A 16,447-nucleotide genomic window follows, 5' to 3' on the forward strand; every position below is an offset into this window, starting at 1 on the left:
TAAGGTGGAGTCGCGCGAGGTGGAGCTGCGGGTGTCGAGCGAGGAGGTGGTACCAGAGGCTGTACCAGAAGCGGTACCAGAAGCCTTGGATGAGGCGGAGGTGGCTGCCGCGAGTGCCGAGGTTGAGGAGGAGGCCGCCCCCGCACCCGTGGCGGAGGTGGAGGCCCCCAAGGCCGAGGAGTCTGTGGTCGAAGAGGCCCCCGCAGTGGCGGTGGAAGAGGAGGCTGCTGCCACTGTGGTGGAGGAGGCGAAGGAGGCCGAGGTCGTGCCGGAGGTTGTTGAGCCAGATGCCCCAGTGGCGGAGGCGGCTGCGCCCGAGGCAGCCGTCGCTGAGGAGGTGAATGAGGCCGAGGCCACCCCCGAGGTGGCCCCTGAGGTGGAGTCGCGCGAGGTGGAGCTGCCGGTGGCGAGCGAGGAGGTGGTACCAGAGGCTGTACCAGAAGCGGTACCAGAAACCGTGGCTGAGGCGGAGGTGGCTGCCGCAAGTGCCGAGGTTGAGGAGGAGGCCGCCCCCGCACCCGTGGCGGAGGTGGAGGCCCCCAAGGCCGAGGAGGCTGTGGTCGAAGAGGCCCCCGCAGTGGCGGTGGAAGAGGAGACTGCTACCACTGTGGTGGAGGAGGCGAAGGAGGCCGAGGTCGTGCCGGAGGTTGCTGAGCCAGATGCCCCAGTGGCGGAGGCGGCTGCGCCCGAGGCAGCCGTCGCTGAGGAGGTGAATGAGGCCGAGGCCGCCCCCGAGGTGGCCCCTGAGGTGGAGTCGCGCGAGGTGGAGCTGCCGGTGGCGAGCGAGGAGGTGGTACCAGAGGCTGTACCAGAAGCGGTACCAGAAACCGTGGCTGAGGCGGAGGTGGCTGCCGCAAGTGCCGAGGTTGAGGAGGAGGCCGCCCCCGCACCCGTGGCGGAGGTGGAGGCCCCCAAGGCCGAGGAGTCTGTGGTCGAAGAGGCCCCCGCAGTGGCTGTGGAAGAGGAGGCTGCTGCCACTGTGGTGGAGGAGGCGAAGGAGGCCGAGGTCGTGCCGGAGGTTGCTGAGCCAGATGCCCCAGTGGCGGAGGCGGCTGCGCCCGAGGCAGCCGTCGCTGAGGAGGTGAATGAGGCCGAGGCCGCCCCCGAGGTGGCCCCTGAGGTGGAGTCGCGCGAGGTGGAGCTGCCGGTGGCGAGCGAGGAGGTGGTACCAGAGGCTGTACCAGAAGCGGTACCAGAAACTGTGGCTGAGGCGGAGGTGGCTGCCGCAAGTGCCGAGGTTGAGGAGGAGGCCGCCCCCGCACCCGTGGCGGAGGTGGAGGCCCCCAAGGCCGAGGAGGCTGTGGTCGAAGAGGCCCCCGCAGTGGCGGTGGAAGAGGAGACTGCTACCACTGTGGTGGAGGAGGCGAAGGAGGCCGAGGTCGTGCCGGAGGTTGCTGAGCAGGATGCCCCAGTGGCGGAGTCGGCTGCGCCCGAGGCAGCCGTCGCTGAGGAGGTGAATGAGGCCGAGGGCGCCCCCGAGGTGGCCCCTGAGGTGGAGTCGCGCGAGGTGGAGCTGCCGGTGGCGAGCGAGGAGGTGGTACCAGAGGCTGTACCAGAAGCGGTACCAGAAGCCGTGGCTGAGGCGGAGGTGGCTGCCGCAAGTGCCGAGGTTGAGGAGGAGGCCGCCCCCGCACCCGTGGCGGAGGTGGAGGCCCCCAAGGCGGAGGAGGCTGTGGTCGAAGAGGCCCCCGCAGTGGCGGTAGAAGAGGAGGCTGCTGCCATTGTGGTGGAGGAGGCGAAGGAGGCCAAGGTCGTGCCGGAGGTTGCAGAGCCAGAGGCCCCAGTGGCGGAGGCGGCTGCGCCCGAAGCAGCCGTCTCTGAGGAGGTGAAGGAGGCCAAGGGCGCCCCCGAGGTGGCCCCTGAGGTGGAGTCGCGCGAGGTGGAGCTGCCGGTGGCGAGCGAGGAGGTGGTACCAGAGGCTGTACCAGAAGCGGTACCAGATGCTGTGGCTGAGGCGGAGGTGGCTGCCGCAAGTGCCGAGGTTGAGGAGGAGGCCGCCCCCGCACCCGTGGCGGAGGTGGAGGCCCCCAAGTCGGAGGAGGCTGTGGTCGAAGAGGCCCCCGCAGTGGCGGTGGAAGAGGAGGCCGTTGCTGAGGAGGCCGCTGCCCCTGTGGTGGAGGAGGCGAAGGAGGCCGAGGTCGTGCCGGAGGTTGAAGAGCCAGAGGCCCCAGTGGCGGAGGCGGCTGCGCCCGAGGCAGCCGTCGCTGAGGAGGTGAAGGAGGCCGAGGCCGCCCCCGAGGTGGCCCCTGAGGTGGAGTCGCGCGAGGTGGAGCTGCCGGTGGCGAGCGAGGAGGTGGTACCAGAGGCTGTACCAGAAGCGGTACCAGAAACAGTGGCTGAGGCGGAGGTGGCTGCCGCAAGTGCCGAGGTTGAGGAGGAGGCCGCCCCCGCACCCGTGGCGGAGGTGGAGGCCCCCAAGGCCGAGGAGGCTGTGGTCGAAGAGGCCCCCGCAGTGGCGGTGGACGAGGAGGCTGTCGCTGAGGAGGCCGCTGCCCCTGTGGTGGAGGAGGCGAAGGAGGCCGAGGTCGTGCCGGAGGTTGCAGAGCCAGAGGCCCCAGTGGCGGAGGCCGCTGCGCCCGAGGCAGCCGTCGCTGAGGAGGTGGAGGAGGCCGAGGCCGTCCCCGAGGTGGCCCCTGAGGTGGAGTCGCGCGAGGTGGAGCTGCCGGTGGCGAGCGAGGAGGTGGTACCAGAGGCTGTACAGGAAGCGGTACCAGAAGCCGTGGCTGAGGCGGAGGTGGCTGCCGCAAGTGCCGAGGTTGAGGAGGAGGCCGCCCCCGCACCCGTGGCGGAGGTGGAGGCCCCCAAGGCCGAGGAGGCTGTGGTCGAAGAGGCCCCCGCAGTGGCGGTGGAAGAGGAGGCTGCTGCGACTGTGTTGGAGGAGGCGAAGGAGGCCGAGGTCGTGCCGGAGGTTGCAGAGCCAGAGGCCCCAGTGGCGGAGGCGGCTGCGCCCGAGGCAGCCGTCGCTAAGGAGGTGAAGGAGGCCGAGGCCGCCCCCGAGGTGGCCCCTGAGGTGGAGTCGCGCGAGGTGGAGCTGCCGGTAGGTAGCGAGGAGGTGGTACCAGAGGCTGTACCAGAAACCGTACCAGAAGCCGTTTCTGAGGCGGAGGTGGCTGCCGCAAGTGCCGAGGTTGAGGAGGAGGCCGCCCCCGCACCCGTGGCGGAGGTGGAGGCCCCCAAGGCGGAGGAGGCTGTGGTCGAAGAGGCCCCCGCAGTGGCGGTGGAAGAGGGGGCCGTGGCTGAGGAGGCTGCTGCCCCTGTGGTGGAGGAGGCGAAGGAGGCCGATGTCGTGCCGGAGGTTGCAGAGCCAGAGGCCCCAGTGGCGGAGGCGGCTGCGCTCGTGGCAGCCGTCGCTGAGGAGGTGGAGGAGGCCGAGGCCGTCCCCGAGGTGGCCCCTAAGGTGGAGTCGCGCGAGGTGGAGCTGCCGGTGTCGAGCGAGGAGGTGGTACCAGAGGCTGTACCAGAAGCGGTACCAGAAGCCTTGGCTGAGGCGGAGGTGGCTGCCGCTAGTGCCGAGGTTGAGGAGGAGGCCGCCCCCGCACCCGTGGCGGAGGTGGAGGCCCCCAAGGCCGAGGAGTCTGTGGTCGAAGAGGCCCCCGCAGTGGCGGTGAAAGAGGAGGCTGCTGCCACTGTGGTGGAGGAGGCGAAGGAGGCCGAGGTCGTGCTGGAGGTTGCTGAGCCAGATGCCCCAGTGGCGGAGGCGGCTGCGCCCGAGGCAGCCGTCGCTGAGGAGGTGAATGAGGCCGAGGCCGCCCCCGAGGTGGCCCCTGAGGTGGAGTCGCGCGAGGTGGAGCTGCCGGTGGCGAGCGAGGAGGTGGTACCAGAGGCTGTACCAGAAGCGGTACCAGAAACCGTGGCTGAGGCGGAGGTGGCTGCCGCAAGTGCCGAGGTTGAGGAGGAGGCCGCCCCCGCACCCGTGGCGGAGGTGGAGGCCCCCAAGGCCGAGGAGGCTGTGGTCGAAGAGGCCCCCGCAGTGGCGGTGGAAGAGGAGACTGCTACCACTGTGGTGGAGGAGGCGAAGGAGGCCGAGGTCGTGCCGGAGGTTGCTGAGCCAGATGCCCCAGTGGCGGAGGCGGCTGCGCCCGAGGCAGCCGTCGCTGAGGAGGTGAATGAGGCCGAGGCCGCCCCCGAGGTGGCCCCTGAGGTGGAGTCGCGCGAGGTGGAGCTGCCGGTGGCGAGCGAGGAGGTGGTACCAGAGGCTGTACCAGAAGCGGTACCAGAAACCGTGGCTGAGGCGGAGGTGGCTGCCGCAAGTGCCGAGGTTGAGGAGGAGGCCGCCCCCGCACCCGTGGCGGAGGTGGAGGCCCCCAAGGCTGAGGAGTCTGTGGTCGAAGAGGCCCCCGCAGTGGCGGTGGAAGAGGAGGCTGCTGCCACTGTGGTGGAGGAGGCGAAGGAGGCCGAGGTCGTGCCGGAGGTTGCTGAGCCAGATGCCCCAGTGGCGGAGGCGGCTGCGCCCGAGGCAGCCGTCGCTGAGGAGGTGAATGAGGCCGAGGCCGCCCCCGAGGTGGCCCCTGAGGTGGAGTCGCGCGAGGTGGAGCTGCCGGTGGCGAGCGAGGAGGTGGTACCAGAGGCTGTACCAGAAGCGGTACCAGATGCCGTGGCTGAGGCGGAGGTGGCTGCCGCAAGTGCCGAGGTTGAGGAGGAGGCCGCCCCCGCACCCGTGGCGGAGGTGGAGGCCCCCAAGTCGGAGGAGGCTGTGGTCGAAGAGGCCCCCGCAGTGGCGGTGGAAGAGGAGGCCGTTGCTGAGGAGGCCGCTGCCCCTGTGGTGGAGGAGGCGAAGGAGGCCGAGGTCGTGCCGGAGGTTGCAGAGCCAGAGGCCCCAGTGGCGGAGGCGGCTGCGCCCGAGGCAGCCGTCGCTGAGGAGGTGAAGGAGGCCGAGGCCGCCCTCGAGGTGGCCCCTGAGGTGGAGTCGCGCGAGGTGGAGCTGCCGGTGGCTAGCGAGGAGGTGGTACCAGAGGCTGTACCAGAAGCGGTACCAGAAGCCGTGGCTGAGGCGGAGGTGGCTGCCGCAAGTGCCGAGGTTGAGGAGGAGGCCGCCCCCGCACCCGTGGCGGAGGTGGAGGCCCCCAAGGCCGAGGAGGCTGTGGTCGAAGAGGCCCCCGCAGTGGCGGTGGAAGAGAAGGCTGCTGCCACTGTGTTAGAGGAGTCGAAGGAGGCCGAGGTCGTGCCGGAGGTTGCAGAGCCAGAGGCCCCAGTGGCGGAGGCGGCTGCGCCCGAGGCAGCCGTCGCTGAGGAGGTGAAGGAGGCCGAGGCCGCCCCCGAGGTGGCCCCTGAGGTGGAGTCCCGCGAGGTGGAGCTGCCGGTGGCTAGCGAGGAGGTGGTACCAGAGGCTGTACCAGAAGCCGTACCAGATGCCGTTTCTGAGGCGGAGGTGGCTGCCGCATGTGCCGAGGTTGAGGAGGAGGCCGCCCCCGCACCCGTGGCGGAGGTGGAGGCCCCCAAGGCCGAGGAGGCTGTGGTCGAAGAGGCCCCCGCAGTGGCGGTGGAAGAGGAGGCCGTGGCTGAGGAGGCCGGTGCCCCTGTGGTGGAGGAGGCGAAGGAGGCCGAGGTCGTGCCGGAGGTTGCAGAGCCAGAGGCCCCAGTGGCGGAGGCGGCTGCGCCCGAGGCAGCCGTCGCTGAGGAGGTGGAGGAGGCCGAGGCCGTCCCCGAGGTGGCCCCTGAGGTGGAGTCGCGCGAGGTGGAGCTGCCGGTGGCGAGCGAGGAGGTGGTACCAGAGGCTGTACCAGAAGCGGTACAAGAAGCCGTGGCTGAGGCGGAGGTGGCTGCCGCAAGTGCCGAGGTTGAGGAGGAGGTCGCCCCCGCACCCGTGGCGGAGGTGGAGGCCCCCAAGGCCGAGGAGGCTGTGGTCGAAGAGGCCCCCGCAGTGGCGGTGGAAGCGGAGTCCGTGGCTGAGGAGGCCGCTGCCCCTGTGGTGGAGGAGGCGAAGGAGGCTGAGGTCGTGCCGGAGGTTGCAGATCTAGAGGCCCCAGTGGCGGAGGCGGCTGCGCCCGAGGCAGCCGTCGCTGAGGAGTTGGAGGAGGCCGAGGCCGTCCCCGAGGTGGCCCCTGAGGTGGAGTCTCGCGATGTGGAGCTGCCGGTGGCGAGCGAGGAGGTGGTACCAGAGGCTGTACCAGAAGCGGTACCAGAAGCCGTGGCTGAGGCGGAGGTGGCTGCCGCAAGTGCCGAGGTTGAGGAGGAGGCCGCCCCCGCACCCGTGGCGGAGGTGGAGGCCCCCAAGGCCGAGGAGGCTGTGGTCGAAGAGGCCCCCGCAGTGGCGGTGGAAGAGGAGGCTGGTGCCACTGTGTTGGAGGAGGCGAAGGAGGCCGAGGTCGTGCCGGAGGTTGCAGAGCCAGAGGCCCCAGTGGCGGAGGCGGCTGCGCCCGAGGCAGCCGTCGCTGAGGAGGTGAAGGAGGCCGAGGCCGCCCCTGAGGTGGCCCCTGAGGTGGAGTCGCGCGAGGTGGAGCTGCCGGTGGCTAGCGAGGAGGTGGTACCAGAGGCTGTACCAGAAGCCGTACCAGAAGCCGTTTCTGAGGCGGAGGTGGCTGCCGCAAGTGCCGAGGTTGAGGAGGACGCCGCCCCCGCATCCGTGGCGGAGGTGGAGGCCCCCAAGGCCGAGGAGGCTGTCGTCGAAGAGGCCCCCGCAGTGGCGGTAGAAGAGGAGGCTGCTGCCACTGTGGTTGAGGAGGCGAAGGAGGCCGAGGTCGTGCTGGAGGTTGCAGAGCCAGAGGCCCCAGTGGCGGAGGCGGCTGCGCCCGAGGCAGCCGTCGCTGAGGAGGTGAAGGAGGCCGAGGCCGCCCCCGAGGTGGCCCCTGAGGTGGAGTCGCGCGAGCAGGAGCTGCCGGTGGCGAGCGAGGAGGTGGTACCAGAGGCTGTACCAGAAGCGGTACCAGAAGCCGTGGCTAAGGCGGAGGTGGCTGCCGCAAGTGCCGAGGTTGAGGAGGAGGCCGCCCCCGCACCCGTGGCGGAGGTGGAGGCCCCCAAGGCGGAGGAGGCTGTGGTCGAAGAGGCCCCCGCAGTGGCGGTAGAAGAGGAGGCTGCTGCCACTGTGGTGGAGGAGGCGAAGGAGGCCAAGGTCGTGCCGGAGGTTGCAGAGCCAGAGGCCCCAGTGGCGGAGGCGGCTGCGCCCGAGGCAGCCGTCGCTGAGGAGGTGAAGGAGGCCGAGGCCGCCCCCGAGGTGGCCCCTGAGGTGGAGTCGCGCGAGGTGGAGCTGCCGGTGGCTAGCGAGGAGGTGGTACCAGAGGCTGTACCAGAAGCGGTACCAGAAGCAGTGGCTAAGGCGGAGGTGGCTGCCGCAAGTGCCGAGGTTGAGGAGGAGGCCGCCCCCGCACCCGTGGCGGAGGTGGAGGCCCCCAAGGCGGAGGAGGCTGTGGTCGAAGAGGCCCCCGCAGTGGCGGTGGAAGAGGGGGCCGTGGCTGAGGAGGCTGCTGCCCCTGTGGTGGAGGAGGCGAAGGAGGCCGATGTCGTGCCGGAGGTTGCAGAGCCAGAGGCCCCAGTGGCGGAGGCGGCTGCGCTCGAGGCAGCCGTCGCTGAGGAGGTGGAGGAGGCCGAGGCCGTCCCCGAGGTGGCCCCTAAGGTGGAGTCGCGCGAGGTGGAGCTGCCGGTGGCGAGCGAGGAGGTGGTACCAGAGGCTGTACCAGAAGCGGTACCAGAAGCCGTGGCTGAGGCGGAGGTGGCTGCCGCAAGTGCCGAGGTTGAGGAGGAGGCCGCCCCCGCACCCGTGGCGGAGGTGGAGGCCCCCAAGGCGGAGGAGGCTGTGGTCGAAGAGGCCCCCGCAGTGGCGGTAGAAGAGGAGGCTGCTGCCACTGTGGTGGAGGAGGCGAAGGAGGCCAAGGTCGTGCCGGAGGTTGCAGAGCCAGAGGCCCCAGTGGCGGAGGCGGCTGCGCCCGAGGCAGCCGTCGCTGAGGAGGTGAAGGAGGCCGAGGCCGCCCCCGAGGTGGCCCCTGAGGTGGAGTCGCGCGAGGTGGAGCTGCCGGTGGCTAGCGAGGAGGTGGTACCAGAGGCTGTACCAGAAGCGGTACCAGAAGCAGTGGCTAAGGCGGAGGTGGCTGCCGCAAGTGCCGAGGTTGAGGAGGAGGCCGCCCCCGCACCCGTGGCGGAGGTGGAGGCCCCCAAGGCGGAGGAGGCTGTGGTCGAAGAGGCCCCCGCAGTGGCGGTGGAAGAGGGGGCCGTGGCTGAGGAGGCTGCTGCCCCTGTGGTGGAGGAGGCGAAGGAGGCCGATGTCGTGCCGGAGGTTGCAGAGCCAGAGGCCCCAGTGGCGGAGGCGGCTGCGCTCGAGGCAGCCGTCGCTGAGGAGGTGGAGGAGGCCGAGGCCGTCCCCGAGGTGGCCCCTAAGGTGGAGTCGCGCGAGGTGGAGCTGCCGGTGGCGAGCGAGGAGGTGGTACCAGAGGCTGTACCAGAAGCGGTACCAGAAGCCGTGGCTGAGGCGGAGGTGGCTGCCGCAAGTGCCGAGGTTGAGGAGGAGGCCGCCCCCGCACCCGTGGCGGAGGTGGAGGCCCCCAAGGCGGAGGAGGCTGTGGTCGAAGAGGCCCCCGCAGTGGCGGTAGAAGAGGAGGCTGCTGCCACTGTGGTGGAGGAGGCGAAGGAGGCCAAGGTCGTGCCGGAGGTTGCAGAGCCAGAGGCCCCAGTGGCGGAGGCGGCTGCGCCCGAGGCAGCCGTCGCTGAGGAGGTGAAGGAGGCCGAGGCCGCCCCCGAGGTGGCCCCTGAGGTGGAGTCGCGCGAGGTGGAGCTGCCGGTGGCTAGCGAGGAGGTGGTACCAGAGGCTGTACCAGAAGCCGTACCAGAAGCCGTTTCTGAGGCGGAGGTGGCTGCCGCAAGTGCCGAGGTTGAGGAGGAGGCCGCCCCCGCACCCGTGGCGGAGGTGGAGGCCCCCAAGGCCGAGGAGGCTGTGGTCGAAGAGGCCCCCGCAGTGGCGGCGGAAGAGGAGGCCGTGGCTGAGGAGGCCGCTGCCCCTGTGGTGGAGGAGGCGAAGGAGGCCGAGGTCGTGCCGGAGGTTGCAGAGCCAGAGGCACCAGTGGCGGAGGCGGCTGCGCCCGAGGCAGCCGTCGCTGAGGAGGTGAAGGAGGCCGAGGCCGCCCCCGAGGTGGCCCCTGAGGTGGAGTCGCGCGAGGTGGAGCTGCCGGTGGCTAGCGAGGAGGTGGTACCAGAGGCTGTACCAGAAGCCGTACCAGAAGCCGTTTCTGAGGCGGAGGTGGCTGCCGCAAGTGCCGAGGTTGAGGAGGAGGCCGCCCCCGCACCCGTGGCGGAGGTGGAGGCCCCCAAGGCCGAGGAGGCTGTGGTCGAAGAGGCCCCCGCAGTGGCGGTGGAAGAGGAGGCTGTGGCTGAGGAGGCCGCTGCCCCTGTGGTGGAGGAGGCGATGGAGGCCGAGGTCGTGCCGGAGGTTGCAGAGCCAGAGGCCCCAGTGGCGGAGGCGGCTGCGCCCGAGGCAGCCGTCGCTGAGGAGGTGGAGGAGGCCGAGGCCGTCCCCGAGGTGGCCCCTGAGGTGGAGTCGCGCGAGGTGGAGCTGCCGGTGGCGAGCGAGGAGGTGGTACCAGAGGCTGTACCAGAAGCGGTACCAGAAGCCGTGGCTGAGGCGGAGGTGGCTGCCGCAAGTGCCGAGGTTGAGGAGGAGGTCGCCCCCGCACCCGTGGCGGAGGTGGAGGCCCCCAAGGCCGAGGAGGCTGTGGTCGAAGAGGCCCCCGCAGTGGCGGTGGAAGAGGAGGCTGTGGCTGAGGAGGCCGCTGCCCCTGTGGTGGAGGAGGCGATGGAGGCCGAGGTCGTGCCGGAGGTTGCAGAGCCAGAGGCCCCAGTGGCGGAGGCGGCTGCGCCCGAGGCAGCCGTCGCTGAGGAGGTGGAGGAGGCCGAGGCCGTCCCCGAGGTGGCCCCTGAGGTGGAGTCGCGCGAGGTGGAGCTGCCGGTGGCGAGCGAGGAGGTGGTACCAGAGGCTGTACCAGAAGCCGTACCAGAAGCCGTTTCTGAGGCGGAGGTGGCTGCCGCAAGTGCCGAGGTTGAGGAGGAGGCCGCCCCCGCACCCGTGGCGGAGGTGGAGGCCCCCAAGGCCGAGGAGGCTGTGGTCGAAGAGGCCCCCGCAGTGGCGGCGGAAGAGGAGGCCGTGGCTGAGGAGGCCGCTGCCCCTGTGGTGGAGGAGGCGAAGGAGGCCGTGGTCGTGCCGGAGGTTGCAGAGCCAGAGGCCCCAGTGGCGGAGGCGGCTGCGCCCGAGGCAGCCGTCGCTGAGGAGGTGAAGGAGGCCGAGGCCACCCCCGACGTGAACCCAGAGGTGGAGTCGCGCGAGGTGGAGCTGCCGGTGGCGAGCGAGGAGGTGGTACCAGAGGCTGTACCAGAAGCGGTACCAGAAACCGTGGCTGAGGCGGAGGTGGCTGCCGCAAGTGCCGAGGTTGAGCAGGAGGCCGCCCCCGCACCCGTGGCGGTGTTGGAGGCCCCCAAGGCCGAGGAGGCTGTGGTCGAAGAGGCCCCCGCAGTGGCGGTGGAAGAGGAGGCCGTGGCTGAGGAGGCCGGTGCCCCTGTGGTGGAGGAGGCGAAAGAGGCCGAGGTCGTGCCGGAGGTTGCAGAGCCAGAGGCCCCAGTGGCGGAGGCGGCTGCGCCCGAGGCAGCCGTCGCTGAGGAGGTGGAGGAGGCCGAGGCCGTCCCCGAGGTGGCCCCTGAGGTGGAGTCGCGCGAGGTGGAGCTGCCGGTGGCGAGCGAGGAGGTGGTACCAGAGGCTGTACCAGAAGCGGTACAAGAAGCCGTGGCTGAGGCGGAGGTGGCTGCCGCAAGTGCCGAGGTTGAGGAGGAGGTCGCCCCCGCACCCGTGGCGGAGGTGGAGGCCCCCAAGGCCGAGGAGGCTGTGGTCGAAGAGGCCCCCGCAGTGGCGGTGGAAGCGGAGTCCGTGGCTGAGGAGGCCGCTGCCCCTGTGGTGGAGGAGGCGAAGGAGGCTGAGGTCGTGCCGGAGGTTGCAGATCTAGAGGCCCCAGTGGCGGAGGCGGCTGCGCCCGAGGCAGCCGTCGCTGAGGAGTTGGAGGAGGCCGAGGCCGTCCCCGAGGTGGCCCCTGAGGTGGAGTCTCGCGATGTGGAGCTGCCGGTGGCGAGCGAGGAGGTGGTACCAGAGGCTGTACCAGAAGCGGTACCAGAAGCCGTGGCTGAGGCGGAGGTGGCTGCCGCAAGTGCCGAGGTTGAGGAGGAGGCCGCCCCCGCACCCGTGGCGGAGGTGGAGGCCCCCAAGGCCGAGGAGGCTGTGGTCGAAGAGGCCCCCGCAGTGGCGGTGGAAGAGGAGGCTGGTGCCACTGTGTTGGAGGAGGCGAAGGAGGCCGAGGTCGTGCCGGAGGTTGCAGAGCCAGAGGCCCCAGTGGCGGAGGCGGCTGCGCCCGAGGCAGCCGTCGCTGAGGAGGTGAAGGAGGCCGAGGCCGCCCCTGAGGTGGCCCCTGAGGTGGAGTCGCGCGAGGTGGAGCTGCCGGTGGCTAGCGAGGAGGTGGTACCAGAGGCTGTACCAGAAGCCGTACCAGAAGCCGTTTCTGAGGCGGAGGTGGCTGCCGCAAGTGCCGAGGTTGAGGAGGACGCCGCCCCCGCATCCGTGGCGGAGGTGGAGGCCCCCAAGGCCGAGGAGGCTGTCGTCGAAGAGGCCCCCGCAGTGGCGGTAGAAGAGGAGGCTGCTGCCACTGTGGTTGAGGAGGCGAAGGAGGCCGAGGTCGTGCTGGAGGTTGCAGAGCCAGAGGCCCCAGTGGCGGAGGCGGCTGCGCCCGAGGCAGCCGTCGCTGAGGAGGTGAAGGAGGCCGAGGCCGCCCCCGAGGTGGCCCCTGAGGTGGAGTCGCGCGAGCAGGAGCTGCCGGTGGCGAGCGAGGAGGTGGTACCAGAGGCTGTACCAGAAGCGGTACCAGAAGCCGTGGCTAAGGCGGAGGTGGCTGCCGCAAGTGCCGAGGTTGAGGAGGAGGCCGCCCCCGCACCCGTGGCGGAGGTGGAGGCCCCCAAGGCGGAGGAGGCTGTGGTCGAAGAGGCCCCCGCAGTGGCGGTAGAAGAGGAGGCTGCTGCCACTGTGGTGGAGGAGGCGAAGGAGGCCAAGGTCGTGCCGGAGGTTGCAGAGCCAGAGGCCCCAGTGGCGGAGGCGGCTGCGCCCGAGGCAGCCGTCGCTGAGGAGCTGAAGGAGGCCGAGGCCGCCCCCGAGGTGGCCCCTGAGGTGGAGTCGCGCGAGGTGGAGCTGCCGGTGGCTAGCGAGGAGGTGGTACCAGAGGCTGTACCAGAAGCGGTACCAGAAGCAGTGGCTAAGGCGGAGGCTGCTGCCGCAAGTGCCGAGGTTGAGGAGGAGGCCGCCCCCGCACCCGTGGCGGAGGTGGAGGCCCCCAAGGCGGAGGAGGCTGTGGTCGAAGAGGCCCCCGCAGTGGCGGTGGAAGAGGGGGCCGTGGCTGAGGAGGCTGCTGCCCCTGTGGTGGAGGAGGCGAAGGAGGCCGATGTCGTGCCGGAGGTTGCAGAGCCAGAGGCCCCAGTGGCGGAGGCGGCTGCGCTCGAGGCAGCCGTCGCTGAGGAGGTGGAGGAGGCCGAGGCCGTCCCCGAGGTGGCCCCTAAGGTGGAGTCGCGCGAGGTGGAGCTGCCGGTGGCGAGCGAGGAGGTGGTACCAGAGGCTGTACCAGAAGCGGTACCAGAAGCCGTGGCTGAGGCGGAGGTGGCTGCCGCAAGTGCCGAGGTTGAGGAGGAGGCCGCCCCCGCACCCGTGGCGGAGGTGGAGGCCCCCAAGGCGGAGGAGGCTGTGGTCGAAGAGGCCCCCGCAGTGGCGGTAGAAGAGGAGGCTGCTGCCACTGTGGTGGAGGAGGCGAAGGAGGCCAAGGTCGTGCCGGAGGTTGCAGAGCCAGAGGCCCCAGTGGCGGAGGCGGCTGCGCCCGAGGCAGCCGTCGCTGAGGAGGTGAAGGAGGCCGAGGCCGCCCCCGAGGTGGCCCCTGAGGTGGAGTCGCGCGAGGTGGAGCTGCCGGTGGCTAGCGAGGAGGTGGTACCAGAGGCTGTACCAGAAGCCGTACCAGAAGCCGTTTCTGAGGCGGAGGTGGCTGCCGCAAGTGCCGAGGTTGAGGAGGAGGCCGCCCCCGCACCCGTGGCGGAGGTGGAGGCCCCCAAGGCCGAGGAGGCTGTGGTCGAAGAGGCCCCCGCAGTGGCGGCGGAAGAGGAGGCCGTGGCTGAGGAGGCCGCTGCCCCTGTGGTGGAGGAGGCGAAGGAGGCCGAGGTCGTGCCGGAGGTTGCAGAGCCAGAGGCACCAGTGGCGGAGGCGGCTGCGCCCGAGGCAGCCGTCGCTGAGGAGGTGAAGGAGGCCGAGGCCGCCCCCGAGGTGGCCCCTGAGGTGGAGTCGCGCGAGGTGGAGCTGCCGGTGGCTAGCGAGGAGGTGGTACCAGAGGCTGTACCAGAAGCCGTACCAGAAGCCGTTTCTGAGGCGGAGGTGGCTGCCGCAAGTGCCGAGGTTGAGGAGGAGGCCGCCCCCGCACCCGTGGCGGAGGTGGAGGCCCCCAAGGCCGAGGAGGCTGTGGTCGAAGAGGCCCCCGCAGTGGCGGTGGAAGAGGAGGCTGTGGCTGAGGAGGCCGCTGCCCCTGTGGTGGAGGAGGCGATGGAGGCCGAGGTCGTGCCGGAGGTTGCAGAGCCAGAGGCCCCAGTGGCGGAGGCGGCTGCGCCCGAGGCAGCCGTCGCTGAGGAGGTGGAGGAGGCCGAGGCCGTCCCCGAGGTGGCCCCTGAGGTGGAGTCGCGCGAGGTGGAGCTGCCGGTGGCGAGCGAGGAGGTGGTACCAGAGGCTGTACCAGAAGCGGTACCAGAAGCCGTGGCTGAGGCGGAGGTGGCTGCCGCAAGTGCCGAGGTTGAGGAGGAGGCCGCCCCCGCACCCGTGGCGGAGGTGGAGGCCCCCAAGGCCGAGGAGGCTGTGGTCGAAGAGGCCCCCGCAGTGGCGGTGGAAGAGGAGGCTGGTGCCACTGTGTTGGAGGAGGCGAAGGAGGCCGAGGTCGTGCCGGAGGTTGCAGAGCCAGAGGCCCCAGTGGCGGAGGCGGCTGCGCCCGAGGCAGCCGTCGCTGAGGAGGTGAAGGAGGCCGAGGCCGCCCCTGAGGTGGCCCCTGAGGTGGAGTCGCGCGAGGTGGAGCTGCCGGTGGCTAGCGAGGAGGTGGTACCAGAGGCTGTACCAGAAGCCGTACCAGAAGCCGTTTCTGAGGCGGAGGTGGCTGCCGCAAGTGCCGAGGTTGAGGAGGACGCCGCCCCCGCATCCGTGGCGGAGGTGGAGGCCCCCAAGGCCGAGGAGGCTGTCGTCGAAGAGGCCCCCGCAGTGGCGGTAGAAGAGGAGGCTGCTGCCACTGTGGTTGAGGAGGCGAAGGAGGCCGAGGTCGTGCTGGAGGTTGCAGAGCCAGAGGCCCCAGTGGCGGAGGCGGCTGCGCCCGAGGCAGCCGTCGCTGAGGAGGTGAAGGAGGCCGAGGCCGCCCCCGAGGTGGCCCCTGAGGTGGAGTCGCGCGAGGTGGAGCTGCCGGTGGCTAGCGAGGAGGTGGTACCAGAGGCTGTACCAGAAGCGGTACCAGAAGCAGTGGCTAAGGCGGAGGTGGCTGCCGCAAGTGCCGAGGTTGAGGAGGAGGCCGCCCCCGCACCCGTGGCGGAGGTGGAGGCCCCCAAGGCGGAGGAGGCTGTGGTCGAAGAGGCCCCCGCAGTGGCGGTGGAAGAGGGGGCCGTGGCTGAGGAGGCTGCTGCCCCTGTGGTGGAGGAGGCGAAGGAGGCCGATGTCGTGCCGGAGGTTGCAGAGCCAGAGGCCCCAGTGGCGGAGGCGGCTGCGCTCGAGGCAGCCGTCGCTGAGGAGGTGGAGGAGGCCGAGGCCGTCCCCGAGGTGGCCCCTAAGGTGGAGTCGCGCGAGGTGGAGCTGCCGGTGGCGAGCGAGGAGGTGGTACCAGAGGCTGTACCAGAAGCGGTACCAGAAGCCGTGGCTGAGGCGGAGGTGGCTGCCGCAAGTGCCGAGGTTGAGGAGGAGGCCGCCCCCGCACCCGTGGCGGAGGTGGAGGCCCCCAAGGCGGAGGAGGCTGTGGTCGAAGAGGCCCCCGCAGTGGCGGTAGAAGAGGAGGCTGCTGCCACTGTGGTGGAGGAGGCGAAGGAGGCCAAGGTCGTGCCGGAGGTTGCAGAGCCAGAGGCCCCAGTGGCGGAGGCGGCTGCGCCCGAGGCAGCCGTCGCTGAGGAGGTGAAGGAGGCCGAGGCCGCCCCCGAGGTGGCCCCTGAGGTGGAGTCGCGCGAGGTGGAGCTGCCGGTGGCTAGCGAGGAGGTGGTACCAGAGGCTGTACCAGAAGCCGTACCAGAAGCCGTTTCTGAGGCGGAGGTGGCTGCCGCAAGTGCCGAGGTTGAGGAGGAGGCCGCCCCCGCACCCGTGGCGGAGGTGGAGGCCCCCAAGGCCGAGGAGGCTGTGGTCGAAGAGGCCCCCGCAGTGGCGGCGGAAGAGGAGGCCGTGGCTGAGGAGGCCGCTGCCCCTGTGGTGGAGGAGGCGAAGGAGGCCGAGGTCGTGCCGGAGGTTGCAGAGCCAGAGGCACCAGTGGCGGAGGCGGCTGCGCCCGAGGCAGCCGTCGCTGAGGAGGTGAAGGAGGCCGAGGCCGCCCCCGAGGTGGCCCCTGAGGTGGAGTCGCGCGAGGTGGAGCTGCCGGTGGCTAGCGAGGAGGTGGTACCAGAGGCTGTACCAGAAGCCGTACCAGAAGCCGTTTCTGAGGCGGAGGTGGCTGCCGCAAGTGCCGAGGTTGAGGAGGAGGCCGCCCCCGCACCCGTGGCGGAGGTGGAGGCCCCCAAGGCCGAGGAGGCTGTGGTCGAAGAGGCCCCCGCAGTGGCGGTGGAAGAGGAGGCTGTGGCTGAGGAGGCCGCTGCCCCTGTGGTGGAGGAGGCGATGGAGGCCGAGGTCGTGCCGGAGGTTGCAGAGCCAGAGGCCCCAGTGGCGGAGGCGGCTGCGCCCGAGGCAGCCGTCGCTGAGGAGGTGAAGGAGGCCGAGGCCGCCCCCGAGGTGGCCCCTGAGGTGGAGTCGCGCGAGGTGGAGCTGCCGGTGGCGAGCGAGGAGGTGGTACCAGAGGCTGTACCTGAGGCTGTACCAGATGCTATGGTTGAGGCTGTTGTTTCGACCGAATTTCCGTTTGAGGAAGCAGCCGTTCCTTTGGGTGCTGCTTCAGCGGTTGGGGTTGTTTCTGGTGTTAATAAGTCTTCTTCATGTTCTTCGGATGTGGTTGTTCCGGCGATTGCGTTTTCTGAGTTTGGTTTTTATGGATCGAGCTCGTCGTCGGGATTTGGAGATGTTGGTGAGAATGTTAATTCCGTTTGGAATCTTCCATTTTTGAAGAAGAGGCCTGTGGAGGTTGCGGCGAAGAGAACTGATGAGTTTCTTCAGCAGGTTAAAACTAAGGTGAACAAGGTGGTTGGGCTTCCTTGGCCTCCGGCGCCTTTGTCAGCAGCCAGTTCGATTGGTACAGATGAATCTATGGAATGTGGTGTTGGTGAGGCTGGTGAGTTTTCTTTGATTTTTGCCTTACACATCTCTTGT

General features: G+C 70.5%; 1 protein-coding gene across 6 annotated transcripts in view; it reads left to right on the forward strand.

The window, feature by feature from the left end:
- The window catches only part of LOC112274513 (uncharacterized), a 40,230-nt gene that overhangs the window by 23,316 nt on the left and 467 nt on the right, over positions 1 to 16,447 (forward strand). For all 6 annotated transcript variants that reach the window (XM_090245672.1, XM_090245675.1, XM_090245674.1 and 3 more), the window contains one exon: positions 1 to 16,409. This exon is cut by the window's left edge. In XM_090245672.1, the coding sequence (XP_090101798.1) occupies positions 1 to 16,409 (16,409 nt within the window). The remainder of the gene's footprint in view (positions 16,410 to 16,447) is intronic.

The sequence above is a fragment of the Physcomitrium patens genome, chromosome 21 (genome assembly GCF_059467195.1).
Source record: "Physcomitrium patens ecotype Gransden chromosome 21, ASM5946719v1, whole genome shotgun sequence".
In the NCBI taxonomy this organism is placed as follows: domain Eukaryota; kingdom Viridiplantae; phylum Streptophyta; class Bryopsida; order Funariales; family Funariaceae; genus Physcomitrium; species Physcomitrium patens.